At 42.7% G+C, this 15972-nt stretch overlaps 1 protein-coding gene across 4 annotated transcripts in view; it reads right to left on the bottom strand.

Annotated features, from left to right (window-relative positions):
* LOC110537663 (protein FAM168A) overlaps positions 1-13772 on the bottom strand; it is a 58932-nt gene extending 45160 nt beyond the window's left edge. Inside the window, exons 1-3 of one of the 4 annotated variants that reach the window (XM_036937632.1) lie at positions 13356-13772; positions 4684-4694; positions 2453-2573 (exon numbers count right to left, since the gene is read on the bottom strand). In XM_036937632.1, coding sequence (XP_036793527.1) covers positions 2453-2523 — 71 coding nt within the window. In that variant the 5' untranslated portion in view covers positions 2524-2573; positions 4684-4694; positions 13356-13772. The remainder of the gene's footprint in view (positions 1-2452; positions 2574-4683; positions 4695-13355) is intronic. The other 3 variants (XM_021623874.2, XM_021623876.2, XM_021623875.2) reach the window with 3 other exon arrangements.
* Between the last annotated feature and the right edge of the window lie 2200 nt (positions 13773-15972).

The raw sequence follows: 15972 nt of genomic DNA, 5'->3' as shown, positions 1-15972 counted from the left end.
TTTAGCCAATCAGTTGTGTTGTGAAAAGGTAGGGTTGGTATACAGAACATAGCCCTATTTGGTAAAAGAAGTCCATATTATGGCAAGAACACCTAAAATAAGCAAAGAGGAATGACAGTCCATCATGTCTTAAAGTAATGAAGGTCAGTCAATTCAAGAACTTTGAAAATGTCTTCAAGTGCAGATGCAAAAACTCTCATGAGGACTGCCACAGGAAAGGAAGACCCAGAGTTACCTCTGCTGCAGAGGATACGTTCATTAGAGTTAACTACACCGCAGATTGCAGCCCAAATAAATGCTTCAGAGTTCAAGTAACAGACACATCTCAACATCAACTGTTCAGAGGAGACTGCGTGAATCAGGCCTTCGTGGTCAAATTGCTGCAAAGAAACTACTCCTAAAGGACAATAAGAAGAAGAGACTTGTTTGGGCCAAGAAACACAAGCAATGGACATTAGATTATTGGAAATCTGTCCTTTGGTCTGGTCTGACGAGTCCAAATTTTAGATTTTTGGTTCCAACCGCTGTGTCTTTGTGAGACACAGAGTAGGTGAACGGATGATCTCCACATGTGTGGTTCCCACCGTGAAGCAGGGAGGAGGTAGTGTGAGATTGTGCGGGTACTTTGCTGGTGGCACTGCCAGTGATTTATTTAGAATTCAAGGCACACTTAACCAGCATGGCTACCACAGCATTCTGCAGCGATACGCCATCCCATCTGGTTTACGCTAAGTGGGACTATCATTTGTTTTCAACAGGACAATGACCCAACACACCAGGCTGTGTAAGGTCTATTTGACCAAGAAGGAGGGTGAAGGAGTGCTGCATCAGATGGCCTGGCCTCCACAATCACGCGACCTCCACTCAATAGAGATGGTCTGGGATGAGTTGGACCGCAGAGCGAAGGAAATGCAGCCAACAAGTGCTCAGCATATGTGGGAAGTCCTTAAAGACTGTTGGAAAAGCATTCCAGTTGAAGCTGGTTGAGAGAATACCAAGAGTGTGCAAAGCTGTCAAGGCAAAGCGTGGCTAATTTGAAGAATCTAAAATATATTTAGATTTGTTTAAACACTTTTGGTTACTACATGATTCCATATGTGTTAATTCATAGTGTTGATGTCTTCACTATTATTCTGCAATGTAGAAAATAGTGAAAATAAAGAAAAACCCTTGAATGAGTAGGTGTGTCAACTTGTGACTGGTACTGTACATAAAGGTTGGGAAATAAAATAATGTCATAGGCAAAAAATCTCAAACACAGAAAAACAAGTAGCGAACATGTCAGGACATCCATCATCCACCCAAGCTTGTGACCGAGTAAATGCAGAAATAAAATTACAATATATTCAGTTAATTCGGTACCAACTCATTTTTGCATATACTGCAGAAGAGAGAGAAAAAAAAGGTGAAATTATATAACACCATTACATGCTGACCAGACCCGGACGCGTCACATGCGCTAGCATTGCAAAATAAATGTACACATACATGTCATTAAATCATTGCACCCATACTGCTCGCGAGCATCTGCGTAGCTAGGCGCTAAAATACAACTTGGTTCTATTTGTGATGCTCGACACGCTGAAAGTCCTGCCTCTCCCATCTCTTCATTGGTTTTTTGGAGCATATAACCATGTACCATCTCCTCAATGATTTTTAGGAGCATATACCCACATGGGTCATTGAAAGATGAACTGAGGTCCACACTCCAGTCGGTTGTGGTAATGCACCTTAAAGTTGGTTGCGAACCGCCATATAAAGTCCAAAGAAGAAGAAGCCTGAAGGAGGAGAGATGACTAAAAACGAACTCAGTTGACCATTTTATCGGTGGATTAATTGTCGGAGTAGAGGACCTTGTGCGTTTCAGGTGAAATAACAACCCATTGTTTATATCCCAGGACAAATTAACAGCAATATATCCCAGGACAAATTAACAGCAAGCTAGCAAGCTAAATTGCCATAAATATTTAATGCATTTCGACCTGTCCCCAAATTAATATAATTAGTTTGTTGTTTGTTTTGATATTTCAACCTGCTTGTCCTGATCGCGCCTGGTGTGGGTGGACAAAATCAACTTGCACACGCGCTGTCTGGTCAGCATGTTATACTGTAATATATACATACTGTAAGGACTTACGATGTGGTCATCCATTTTGCTAATTTTGTTTTCATCACTTTCAGATATTCATTTGGTGACATGTTTGGAGGTCAGCAAGGTCAAAGTTCGTGAACCTTAACCTCACACCTGTAGCCTATTCAGTGAGGTTAAAATTTTCAGAACGTTGCAGATAGAAGTGTAACGGATAGAGCCAGCACGATTCCCTATTCTACACAATCTATTTCTAGCTCAACGCTCTAACGTATTTCCGTTCCTGAACAGACTCTGGGCCATTTCATCACATTGGTAGGGGAGGATGGGGGGGTTAAAGCATCGAAGTTGTTCTACACTGACCTCTTCAGGTTCTGAGCACTTTCTGGTTGGTACAAGAAACTGAATTGGTCGGTGGGGTGCCCGCCGGCCATTCTCGGGGCAATGCTAGTGTAGGAGCGGAGGAGGAAATGGCAATGCAAATCTGTGAAAATGAACAAAAGAACCATGATTATAACAGAAGCAGAGAAACTGGGAGAGAGGTAGCAGTGAGAGGGTATGACTGTAGCATAAGCAGAGAGATGGAAGGAGAAAGAGACATTGAGGGGGGAAGGAGAGAGAGGGGGGAGACAGAAGGGGTAAAGAGAGAGGTGGAGAAAGAGTGAGGGAGATAGGTCATGATAATTGAACAGAAGAAGCCAAGGTAGGTCACCTCTAAAGTAGAAGCACAGAGCACACATATAGCAGTATGACAGATGCGCAAATGCAAAAAAACTGTGGGTGGAAGGAAACCAAACAAAGCAATATAATTGAATTTAATGATCCATGACACTTGAAAGCCATGCCACCAGAATGTATTTAAGCAATAAGACCCGAGGAGGTGTGGTATATGGCCAATATACCATGACTAAGGGCTGTTAAGCACGACGCAATGCAGAGTGCCTGGATACAGTCCTTAGCCGTGGTATATTGGCCATATACCACAAACACCCAACGTGCCTTACTGCTATTATAAACTGGTTACCAACGTAATTAGAGCAGTAAAAATAAATGTTTACCCATGGTATATGGTCTGATTTACCACATCTGTCAGCCAATCAGTATTCAGGGCTCAAACCACCCTGTTTATAATACTGTGTATTAGAGGTCGACCGATTATGATTTTTCAACGCCAATACCGATTGGAGGACCAGAAAAAGCCGATACCAATTAAAATCGGCCGATTTTTAAATATTTGTAATAATGACAATTACAACAATACTGAATGAACACTTACTTTAACTTAATATAATACATCAATAAAAATCTATTTAGCCTCAAATAAATAAATAAATCATGAACCATGTTCAATTTGGTTTAAATAATGCAAAAACAAATTGTTGGAGAAGTAAAAGTGCAATATGTGCCATGTAAAAGAGCTAACGTTTGAGTTCCTTGCTCAGAACATGAGAACATATGAAAGTTGGTGGTTCCTTTTAACATGAGACTTCAATATGCCAAGGTAAGAGGTTTTCGGTTGTAGTTAATATAGTATTTATGAGACTATTTCTCTCTATACCATTTGTATTTCATTAACCTTTGACTATTGGATGTTCTTATAGGCACTTTAGTATTGCCAGTGTAACAGTATAGCTTCCGTCCCTCTCCTCGCCCGTACCTGGGCTCGAACCAGGAACACATCGACAACAGCCACACTCGAAGCAGCGTTACCCATCGCTCCTCAAAAGCCACGGCCCTCGCAGAGCAAGGGGAATAACTACTCCAAGTCTCAGAGCGAGTGACGTTTGAAACGCTATTAGCGTACACCCCGCTAACTAGCTAGCCATTTCACATCGGTTACACCAGCCATTAAGCTGATAGGCTTGAGGTCATAAACAGCGCTGTGCTTGCGAAGAGCTGCTGGCAAAACGCACGAAAGTGCTGTTTGAATGAATGCTTACGAGCCTGCTGCTGCCTACCATCGCTCAGTCAGACTGCTCTATCAAATCATAGACTTAATTATAACATAACACACAGAAATAGGAGCCTTTGGTCATTAATATGGTAAAATCCAGAAACTATCATTTCGAAAACATTATTATTTCAGTGAAATACGGGACCGTTCCGTATTTTATCTAACGGGTGGCATCCCTAAGTCTAAATCTTCTTGTTACATTGTACATCCTTCAATGTCATGTCATAATTACGTACAATTCTGACAAATTAGTTCGCAATGAGCCAGGCTGCCCAAACTGTTGCATATACCCTGACTCTGCGTGCAATGAAAGCAAGAGAAGTGACACAATTTCACCTGGTTAATATTGCCTGCTAACCTGGATTTCTTTTAGCTAAATATGCAGGTTTAAAAATATATACTTCTGTGTATTGATTTTAAGAAAGGCATTGGTGTTTATGGTTAGATACAGTCGAGCAACGAGTGTGCTTTTTTCGCAAATGCACTTTTGTTAAATCATCCCCCAGCGTTGCATCGATTATATGCAATGCAGGACACGCTAGATAAACTAGTAATATCGTCAACCATGTGTAGTTAACTAGTGATTATGATTGATTGATTGTTTTTTAAAAGATAGGTTTAATGCTAGCTAGCAACTTACCTTGGCTTCTACTGCATTCGCGTAACAGGCAGGCTCCTCGTGGAGTGCAATGAGAGGCAGGTGGTTAGAGAGTTGGACTAGGTAACCGTAAGGTTGCAAGATTGAATCCCAGAACAAGGCAGTAAACCCACCGTTCCTAGGCCGTCATTAAAAATAAGAACGTGTTCTTAACTGACTTGCCTAGTAAAATAAAAGGTGTAAAAAATATTTAAAAATAAAAATAGGCAAATCGGCATCCAAAAATACCAATTTCCGATTGTTATGAAAACTTGAAATTGGCCCTAATTAAATCGGCCATTCTGATTAATCGGTCGACCTCTACTGTGTATACCATACATCTACATAGATCTGATCCCATCCAGGATAATACCTTGATATTTAGCACAGCCAGGATTGAAGGTCAATGTGATGATTTGCACAATTCTGATAGCCTACCTTCAGAAGAACCTCCCAGAATTACTCATTCCTCACCCTATCACCCAGAACCTTCCTGAATTACCCATTCCTCACCCTATCACCCAGCACCATCTATTGCCTTTTATAGTCTCCTTTTAGTAGCACACGCCACTGAGAGCAACACTTTAATAGATGTAGAGGAGAGACGACTGGAGTGTAGAACACTATTGCACACCAAGCTCCGGAACTTTGTAGGAGCGTTGTAGCGTAGCCGTGCATGATTGGAATGCGTTGCAGCCAGGACTACTCTACTCCTGATTGCTGTGGGCTGTCTGTCGCCAGGCCCCATGTATCGAACACAAGAGTGCCTCCAAAAAGGAGATAATTAATTCTTAACTTCTCTCTCCCTGACGGCAAACAAGTGTTTACCAGCCATGGGAAGCACGACAGAAGCTGTTCTAGTTCTCAGACGCTGACACTTGGATCAAGGTAAACAAAATGGCAGAGCGAGAGGGCTCCATAGTTTTTATTTTTGTTGAGGTCCAGTGCTGAATCCTCAACTATAAGTGATGAGAAATTAGTAGAATTGTAAAGTAGAGATTTGTCTCTTTTGACATACCTGGCTGTACCTATGGAGACAAAGCTATGACCCTACAGGTTAAGAGCCGATAGGCATCCTAGGTAGGGCTGTTGTGGTGACCGTATTAACGCCACACCGGCGGTCACAAGTCATGAAGGCTGTCAAATTCCACATTACCATTTAGTCACAGTAATCAAGCTCTGATGCTGCTGCTGGTCATTAGTAGCCTACCAAATCATCATTAGAGTTTCATCATGCAGCCTTACAATGTATTAAAAATCAATACATATAGCCCAACGTTTGTAGAACAAGTTACATGAATAACTCTAAATTAAGCACATAGGAGTACCTATTTATTTGTTAACCGCTCAACACAGAATAGTCGCATGTGCGCACTCCCTCAAATCGTTTGGAGAAAATATATATATATTTTATTCAGCTTTGTTCAATTGTATCCTTCATACTATAAAACAATATAAAATATTCCATGGAATTCTGAACAAATCTTGTCTGATAAATGAACTAGTGTAGCCCAGATGTGCTTTATTGGATTCAGGTCTGGGGAACGGGCGGGCCAGTCCATAACATCAATACCTTCCTCTTGCAGGAACTTCTGACACCCTCCAGCCACATGAGGTCTAGCATTGTCTTGCATTAGGAGGAACCCAGGGCCAACCGCACCAGCATATGGTCTCACAAGGGGTCTGAGGATCTCATCTCGGTACCTAATGGCAGTCAGGCTACCTCTGGCGAGCACATGGAGGGCTGTGCGGACCCCCAAAGAAATGCCACCCCACACCATGACTGACCCACCGCCAAACCGGTCATGCTGGAGGATGTTGCAGGCAGCAGAACGTTCTCCACGGCATCTCCAGACTGTCACATGTGCTCAGTGTGAACCTGCTTTCATCTGTGAAGAGCACAGGGCACCAGTGGCAAATTTGCCAATCTTGGTGTTCTCTGGCAAATGCCAAACGTCCTGCACGGTGTTGGGCTGTAAGCACAACCCCCACCTGTGGACGTCGGGCCCTCATACCACCCTCATGGAATCTGTTTCTGACAGTTTGAGCAGACACATGCACATTTGTGGCCTGCTGGAGGTCAATTTGCAGGGCTCTGGCAGTGCTCCTCCTTGCACAAAGGTCGGAGGTAGCGGTCCTGCTGCTGGGTTGTTGCCCTCCTACGGCCTCCTCCACGTCTCCTGATGTACTGGCCTGTCTCCTGGTAGCGCCTCCATGCTCTGGCCACTACACTGACACACAGCAAACCTTCTTGCCACAGCTCGCATTGATGTTCCATCCTGGATGAGCTGCACTACCTGAGCCACTTGTGTGGGTTGTAGACTCCGTCTCATGCTACCACTAGAGTGAAAGCACCGCCAGCATTCAAAAGTGACCAAAACATCAGCCAGGAAGCATAGGAACTGAGAAGTGGTCTGTGGTCCCCACCTGCAGAACCACTCCTTTATTCCAAACGGTTCTATTTTTGTTTCATCAGACCAGAGGACATTTTCCAAAATACTTATTTTCCACCATAATTTTAAAATAAATTCATTAAAAAATCCTACAATGTGATTTTCAGGATTTTTTTTCTCATTTTGTCTGTCATAGTTGAATTGTACCTATGATGAAAATGACAGGCCTCTGTCATTTTTTAAGTGGGAGAACTTGCACAATTGGTGGCTGACTAAATCATTTTTTGCCCCACTGTATGTCGATATAGAACTCATTTTACTGTGGATATAGATACTTTTGTACCCGTTTCCTCCAGCTTCTTCACAAGGTCCTTTACTGTTGTTCTGGGATTGATTTCCACTTTTCGTACCACAGTACGTTCATCTCTAAGAGACAGAATGCATCTCCTTCCTGAGCGGTATGACAGCTGCGTGGTCCCATGGTGTTTATACTTGCGTACCATTGTTTGTACAGAAGAACGTGGTACCTTCAGGCATTTGGAAATTGCTCAAGAATGAACCAGACTTGTGGAGGTCTACAATTTGTTTTCTGAGGTCTGGGCTGATTTCTTTTGATTTTCCCATGATGTCAAGCAAAGAGTCACTGAGTTTGAAGGTAAGCCTTGAAATACATGCACAGGTACACCTCCAATTGACTCAAATGATGTCAATGAGCCTATCAGAAGCTTCTAAAGCCATAACATCCTTTTCTGGAATTTTCCAAGCTGTTTAAAGGCACAGTCAACTTAGTGTATGTAAACTTCTGACCCACTGGAATTGTGATACAGTGAATTATAAGTGAAATAATCTGTCTGTAAACAATTGTAGGAAAAATGACTTGTGTCATGCACAAAGTAGATGTCCTAACCGACTTGCCAAATCTATAGTTTGTTAACAAGAAATGTGTGGAGTGGTTGAAAAACGAGTTTTAATGACTCCAACCTAAGTGTATGTGAACTTCTGACTTCAACTGTATTTATTCGACTTTTTAAAATGGCTTGGAGGCTGTGTGTGTAAGCAAGGAGATGCTAAATGTGTTTATGTTAAATGGTCAATTACCGTGAGACCGACCGTTATTTGCTTGACAATCACCAGCCGGCAAAATGTTGTGACCGCCACAGCCCTAATCCTATGGGCATTTTACGGAGTCATTGTAGACTCGAACACACACCCTTTGGCAGCCTCCTCGACAGGGTTCAGAGGTACAACATTCCAAAAGAACAACTCCGACATTCCATCATTCCACAGGAGGAAGCCTACGGAACAGCAGCGGAGAATTCTGTACACACATTCCAGCAGATCTCCCCCATAGAAAATAACCCTGTGTCTGTCAGCTCCTCAGCTCTGCATCAAAACACAGCACACAAATGAAGGGAAGGGCTCAAATGAACATGTGGAGGTTAGGTGAAGAGAGGAAGACAGGAAAGGAGTGAACCCATGACGTCAGCGGTAGAGAGGGGTGAGTTTTTTGTGCCTCCTTTACAGCAAAACAGAGCAGTTACAGGAACTGCAGGGCTGTGGAGAGAGAGAGAGAGGATTACGATGCATCCGAAATGGCACCCTATTTCCTATATAGTGCACTAGTTTTTAATAGAGCCCGCATAGAACCCGCCAAGGAATCGCAATTTCTCTCTCTCCTCAATTTTGAGAATAGAAACCATCTCAAGATGGCTCTCCTCCCGGAGAAAATTATTCCTCAGCCAGCAGTCAGCCTTCTCTATTCACTGTGAGCCTGCACGCCTCATAACTTTGAGGTGTGTATGCACACTGAGTATACCAAATATTAGGAAAATCTTCCCAATACTGAGTTGCACCCCCTCATTGGGGCATGGACTCAACCCACAGGGATGCTGGCCCATGTCTCCAATGCTTCCCACAGTTGTGTCAAGTTGGCTGGATATCCTTTGTGTGGTGGACTATTCTTATTTTTATTTTTTTTACCCCCTTTTCTCCCCAATTTCGTGGTATCCAATTGTTTTAGTAGCTACTATCTTGTCTCATCGCTACAACTCCTGTATGGGCTCGGGAGAGACGAAGGTTGAAAGTCATGCGTCCTCCGATGCACAACCCAACCAAGCCGCACTGCTTCTTAACACAGCGCGCATCCAACCCGGAAGCCAACCGCACCAATGTTTCGGAGGAAACACCGTGCACCTGGCAACCTTGGTTAGTGCACACTGCGCTGTGCACACAGGAGCCGCTGGTGCGCGATGAGACAAGGATATCCCTACCGGCCAAGCCCTCCCTAACCCGGACGACGCTAGGCCAATTGTGCGTCGCCCCTAGGACCTCCCGGTCGCGGCCGGTTACAACAGAGTCTGGGCGCGAACCCAGAGTCTCTGGTGGCACAGCTGGCGCTGCAGTACAGTGCCCTTAACCACTGCGCCACCCGGGAGGCCAGTGGTGGATTATTCTTGATACACACAGGAAATGGTTGAGCGTGAAAAATCCAGCTGCGTTGTAGTTCTTGACACAAACCAGTGCGCCTGGCACCTACTACCATACCCCGTTCAAATGCACTTAAATGCTTATGTCTTACCCATTCACCTTCTGAATGGCACACATACACAATCCACATCGCAAGGCTTAAAAATCCTTTAACTTGTCTCCTCTCTTTCATCGACACTGATTGGAGTAGATATAAAAAGTGACATCAATAAGGGATCAGTGTTAGCAGTTGATGTTACTCTTCAATAACACAGACGCCAAAGCAAATCAGGGTGAGAAACATAGGAAATATTCTTACAATAGCTTGCACCTGGATTCACCTGGTCAATCTATGTAAAGGAAAGAGCAGGTGTTTTTAATGTTTTGTATAGTCAGTGAATGTGTGAGAGAGTGTGTGCACTTTGCGTGTGTTAGAGAGAGAGAGAAAGAACTTGTGTGTGTGTGTGTGTGTGTGTGAGTTGCAAATGCAAGTGTTTTTGCCTGCTGTGTGTTTGGGTTGTGCGTGTTCGACAGTATGCGTGTGTGGAGACTTGTTTCAGCGGCCCAGGGCTACCTAAGGTGAGAGAGAGTTCAGATTCCCTCTGACACATCTGTCCCAGAGGACCGAGCAACGAGCCAATCAGCTTCCTACTGCCGGGTCCAATCCTCCTACGGACCTGACCCCTCCCCTTCAATCTGCGATTGAATTTCCCCTAAGTACAGATTAATGATCAGCTCCCCTTCTTCCAATCTTAACTATAACTATTAGCGGATAAAACTTCAAAGCAACTTTACAGCACTGTGCCTTTCACTACAAACAGCCTGGCCACTGGCCAACAACACATTAATTACAATATACTATGTATGTATCCAGATAAAGGACTTGCAGAAACAACCGTTTTAACATGACATGGTGGAACAGGGTAGGCCTTAGTCATTTTTACATTTGACATTTTAGTCATTTAGCAGATGCTCTTATCCAGAGTGACTTACAGTAGTGAGTGCATACATTTTCATACTTTTTTTGTATTGGTCCCCCATGGGAATCGAACCCACAACCCTTGCATGCGCTACCAACTGAGCTACACGAGACATTAAACGATTAGTCATTAAACAATGAGAAATGGTATATCATTAACGAAGAAATCAGCCATTTAGACACATTAAAACAGTAACACGGGAACAAGTGCCTTTCCACAGAGTTTTCATTACATTGGAGCATCGCTACATCTCTGTGGTGTGTTTTGTCTCACTGCCCTCTGGAGCCCGGCAGATCACACAGCAGCACCCTCACAGATGGTGGTAGAGCAGCAGATTCACCTCGCGCAACACAACACTACACTACGCCACAGTGTACACCTGGAACATGTTCTGCAGGCCACAACGAAGTGGAACTGGACCGTTCAGGTAGAAATATGTTATGTAGAACAAACATGCCTCTGACGGGTGGAATAGGGATTCATGTCATTTCTATCTAAAATGTTCCACAATGTTTGCCTATTGAACATGGCTCTGCTGCACTGAAGGATGTCTTCAGGTTCATGACCATGTGGGGCATCATGTTTGATGTGACTTTCAGTCCTGTGGTGAGGACAGCATGAGCCTTTTCACACATAACTACAAATCCCACAATGCCCTGCATTGCCAATGTGTCTGTTCACAGTGTCCAGTGCTAACCCAATGCAGTCATCTCTGAGTTTTCATTACATTTTTACAAGTCATCTCTGTAGATTCGCTTTATGGTAGATGTGAAACAAACCACAAAAAAAGCAGATTGTGACATTGAGACATTAAGCTAGACTCGTCTCAGTGCCTCTGCCCTAGGCCTTGCTGCATGACTCAGTGAGCTTTGGAGATCCCCATCAGCCTCAGGTAAACCAACTAGAAAGACACATACACAGCGTGGAGAGATAAAGTGGGATATAAATAAAACATTTGAAGAAAAAACAGCAAAGAAAAAAATCCTCAACATCCCTGGGGTGTCTTCAAAGACAGAGACAGGGGAATTGTTCAGTTGGTCATAGCCGTGGGCATGTTGGTTCATCACTCTCTCTCGTTCTCCTCTATTGCTCTGCTCAGTCATTATTTTCTCTCACTCCCTCCCTTGTGTTGTTGGTAAAGGCAGGGAGAGCCCAAGGGGTGATTGTGAAGCACATCCATGGTTTGATAAAGCCAGGAGAGGCAGGAGGAGTGTAGTGGGTTATATCACTGCAGATACAGTACTTGGCAATTGAAAACAACATTGAAAGTAGTTGATATACTCCCAAATCTCTATCTAGACCTTCCTGTAAGCTACATCAGTTAACTGTAGTATCTGCAAGTATAAGTAACTGCAAGTGTAGCTACCAGTGCACAGTGAAAGGGATAGATCTGAAATACAGATGCTTGCATTTTTTTACACTAAATCTAAGTCAAAAGAGACAAGTCTATATGGATTCTGGAGGTTTCATCAATCAACATCAACAATATAAAGATGACACTCATGCCAGTCCATCCTGTCCTTCCAGAACAATAAAGGGGTGTTACCAACCCAACACAAGGTGTGCATCCAAAATGGCACCATATTCCCCTAGCCCAAGGGTGCCATTTCAGATGCACCCCTTGTGCCGTCTTATTAACATCCCCTTAAGGCTCCCCATAGGGCTCTAGTCAAACGTAGTGCACTATGTAGGGATAGGGTGCCATTTCAGATGCACAAATGTGGCAAGCCTACACAGGCCTAAATGATGGTTTTAAAGTCCTAAAGCAAAGTGCATTGTCAATAAAGCAACATATTTGGTTTTGTTAACGATTGCTCATCCTGTCTAAAGCAGCAGCAAATGACATCTACATTTTTCTAAATGTGAATTGTTTGGACATGCAACAGGCTATTGGCTAGTGAACTGTTCCTTCAAAATGAAAATCACAACTACAATATTTGTGGTATTATTCTTATTCTCGTTATATTGTAGTGTTATTACAGTATCATTTTTATTATGCATGCTTATATTATGAATATTAGGCGTTTTATTTTTATCACTGAACAGTTTAGATTTGATCATAAGGCCTATTTTTTTACCTTGCACAAAGCACAATTTGCCCACCTAGGCCTATTGTAACTTCATAGCTACTCAAGGGGCTATTTTGCCATCGTACTAGCCTACTTTGCAAAAGCATAATCACCACCGCAAATAGAGAAAAGTAATAAAACATTTCCCTGGCAGCTATTGCACGCATAGGTCTACAACACATCAATGAATGTCAGCTCCTGTCCTATATCAAACTGAAAGATTGACTTGGATTCAGCTGATGTGAGAAAGTGAAATAAATAGTTTTCCCTATCTGTCCTCTCTATCATGTGGACGCGGTCCTGAAATAATTACAGCGCTCAGAAATGTACTTGTTTTTTTTTATGTCACACATTCAACGTCCCGACACCATTTTGAGCAGCACGAACCTTTACCAACAGCCGAAATGTTGCTGCATGAGTAGGAAAAATGTATAGCCGGGACAAGAGGTCGGCAGCAATTCCTTTGCACTCACTCTCGGTCCCTGTCATGTTTTACAATGCATCATTTAGATCCAAAGCCGTTGCAACCGCGATAAGGCTACATTGTTGCACACATCAAGCCGCATTGCTACACACAAACACTATTGTCTTGTTTTCTTTGCCCTTGGATCTATGGCGTGCAACGTGTAGCCTAGTTCATCCATCTGTAATATTTTGAACCATGCATGACCATTACATATTTTATATATGCATAGCAAACCTATATATTTACATTCTCAGGGCACATCTGTCTAAAATATTAGATCACGTTATAATATCAAACTCACCAAATGTCAAAGGGAATTTGTTATCGTGGAGCACCTTGCCTTTAATTATATGCCGAGTTCGGTGTTGTCACTGTTTCCCCTTGATCAGTGCTGGCAGTTTTCTCCAAGGTTTACTTCGGTGGGTTCTCTAAGTAGCGTTTTGGTAACGTCGACATCCACACAAAGTGGGGGGATGGGAATATTGAGAGAGAGCAAAGGAGAGGTATCCGAGTGGCAGTAAAACCACAGAGTTTCTAAACCCAGAGGCGCAACATCGCGATACTTCCGGGAACGCTTGCGAAGCAGACCAAGCAGACCAGGCCGGTGTTTGGGGTTTGTGAAGTAATTTAGATAATTTATTTTCAAACGGACAAGCTTTCGTCAAAAACAACTTTATATTGAAGGAGAGCCTTGATTTGACAGTCTGCATATGCGCAGTTCAGCGCGAGACGACCGTTAGAGCTGATGACTGTTTATGCGCATGATCTTAGCTAGCCAACGTAGTGTTCCATTTATTCCATTCCATTTAATTATCAGGTAGAACTGAAAACCAGTAGGCTAAGACCTCGTAGGCTATATATTGAAAAATCAGTTTCTGTCTTCATATTGTACTGTCTTGGGTAAAACCTTGCAAACACAATGGGAGGAACTTTTTCTTATAGGTGAATGTCAAACAGGGACCAATTCAGAAGTGTCGCTACCAGAGGAGACTGGTGGGAGGAGCTATAGGAGGACGGGCTCATTGTAATGGCTGGAATGGAATGTAAGGGTATCAAACATATGGAAACAACATGTTTGACTCGGTTCCATTTATTCCATTCTATTTAATTATCAGGTAGAACTGAAAACTAGCAGGCTACGGACCTCATAAGAAATATTGGAAATCAAATTGGAGATTTGTGCCAGATGACTTTGCAAAACATGCTTAGCATTCCTGCCTTTTGAGCTCTGTTGTGTTTTCACTATTGCCATGGCAATCATGAGTGATGGACATAATAGCACTATAATATGTTTTGTATGCGGATAACAAACAGTGGGAGTCCCACTTTTTTTTGATAGTTTGACTGAGTTTTATAGAATCAGACAAACATGGCAAGTCAACAGAAAACCAAATTCTAACCTGTTTTTTTTTTTTATATTTAACTAGGCAAGTCACGGCACAACGCCTCTCCCCTATTTGACCTAGATAGTTTGTGTATGTATTGATATGCAGGCTATGTGTGCTTTTAAAAAACAACTTTGATGTAGTTCTGTCCTTGAGCTGTTCTTGTCTGTTGATGTTCTGTATTATGTCATGTTTTATGTTTTGTGTGGACCCCAGGAAGAGTAGCTGCCGCTTTTGCAACAGCTAATAGGGATCCTAATAAAATACCCCAAAATACCAAACTCAACAAAAACTCAAAAGCCTCAGCCCCAGAAAGCTACCAGGAGGTTAAGTAAAGGGACAAAAACATGCAACGGAATTTAGGGCCAAGCTTTACAGTGGCAACTGAAGATAAACACACCAGACAAAGAATCTATTAAGTTACCTTGGCTAGTTTGGTGTAAGGGTTTGATGTGAGGTGAGCTAGCAGCAGGTACAGTTGAAGTCAGAAGTGTACATACACTTAGGTTGTAGTCATTAAAACTCATTTTACAAACAGTCCACAAATTTCTTGTGAAGAAACTATAGTTTTGGCAAATCGGTTAGGACATCTACTTTGTGCACAAGTGATTTTTCCAACAATTGTTTACAGACAGATTATTTCACATATAATTAATTCACAGTATCACAATTCCAATGGGTCAGAAGTTTACATACACTAAGTTGACTGTACCTTTAAACAGCTTGGAAAATTCCAGAAAATTATGCCGTAGCTTTAGAAGCTTCTGATAGGCTAATTAACATCATTTGAGTCAACTGGAGGTGTACCTGTGGATGTATTTCAAGGCCTAGCTTCAATCTCAGTACCTTTTTGCTTGACATCATGGGAAAATCAAAAGAAACAGCCAAGAACTCAGAAAAGATTTGTAGACCTCCATATTTCTGGTTCATCCTTGGGAGCTATTTCCAAATGCCTGAAGGTACCACGTTCACCCGTACAAACAATAGTACGCAAGTATAAACACCATGGGACCACGGAGCCGTCATACCGCTCAAGAAGGAGGCGCGTTATGTCTCCTAGACATATGTACTTTGGTGCGAAAAGTGCAAATCAATCCCAGAACAACAGCAAAGGACCTTGTGAAGATGCTGGAGGGAACAGGTACAAAAGTATCTATATCCGCTCAGCAAGGAAGAAGCCACTGTTCCAAAACTGCCATAAAAAAGCCAAATTATGGTTTGCAACTGCACATGTGGACAAAGATCATACTTTTTGGAGAAATGTCCTCTAGTCTTATGAAACAAAAATAGAACAGTTTGGCCATAATGACCATCGTTATGTTTGGAGGAAAAAGGGGGATGCTTGCAAGCCGAAGAACACCATCCCAACTGTGAAACACGGGGGTGGCAGCATCATGTTGTGGGGGTGCTTTGCTGCAGGAGGGGTTGGTGCACTTCACAAAATAGATGGCATCATGAAGAATGGAAAATGATATGGATATATTGAAGCAACATCTCAAGACATCAGTCAGGAAGTTAAAGCTTGGTCGCAAA

Source organism: Oncorhynchus mykiss, chromosome 12, assembly GCF_013265735.2.
Source record: "Oncorhynchus mykiss isolate Arlee chromosome 12, USDA_OmykA_1.1, whole genome shotgun sequence".
Lineage (NCBI taxonomy): Eukaryota > Metazoa > Chordata > Actinopteri > Salmoniformes > Salmonidae > Oncorhynchus > Oncorhynchus mykiss.
The sequence above is the reverse complement of the archived record's forward strand: the minus strand, read 5'-3'. Positions and strand labels throughout refer to the sequence as shown.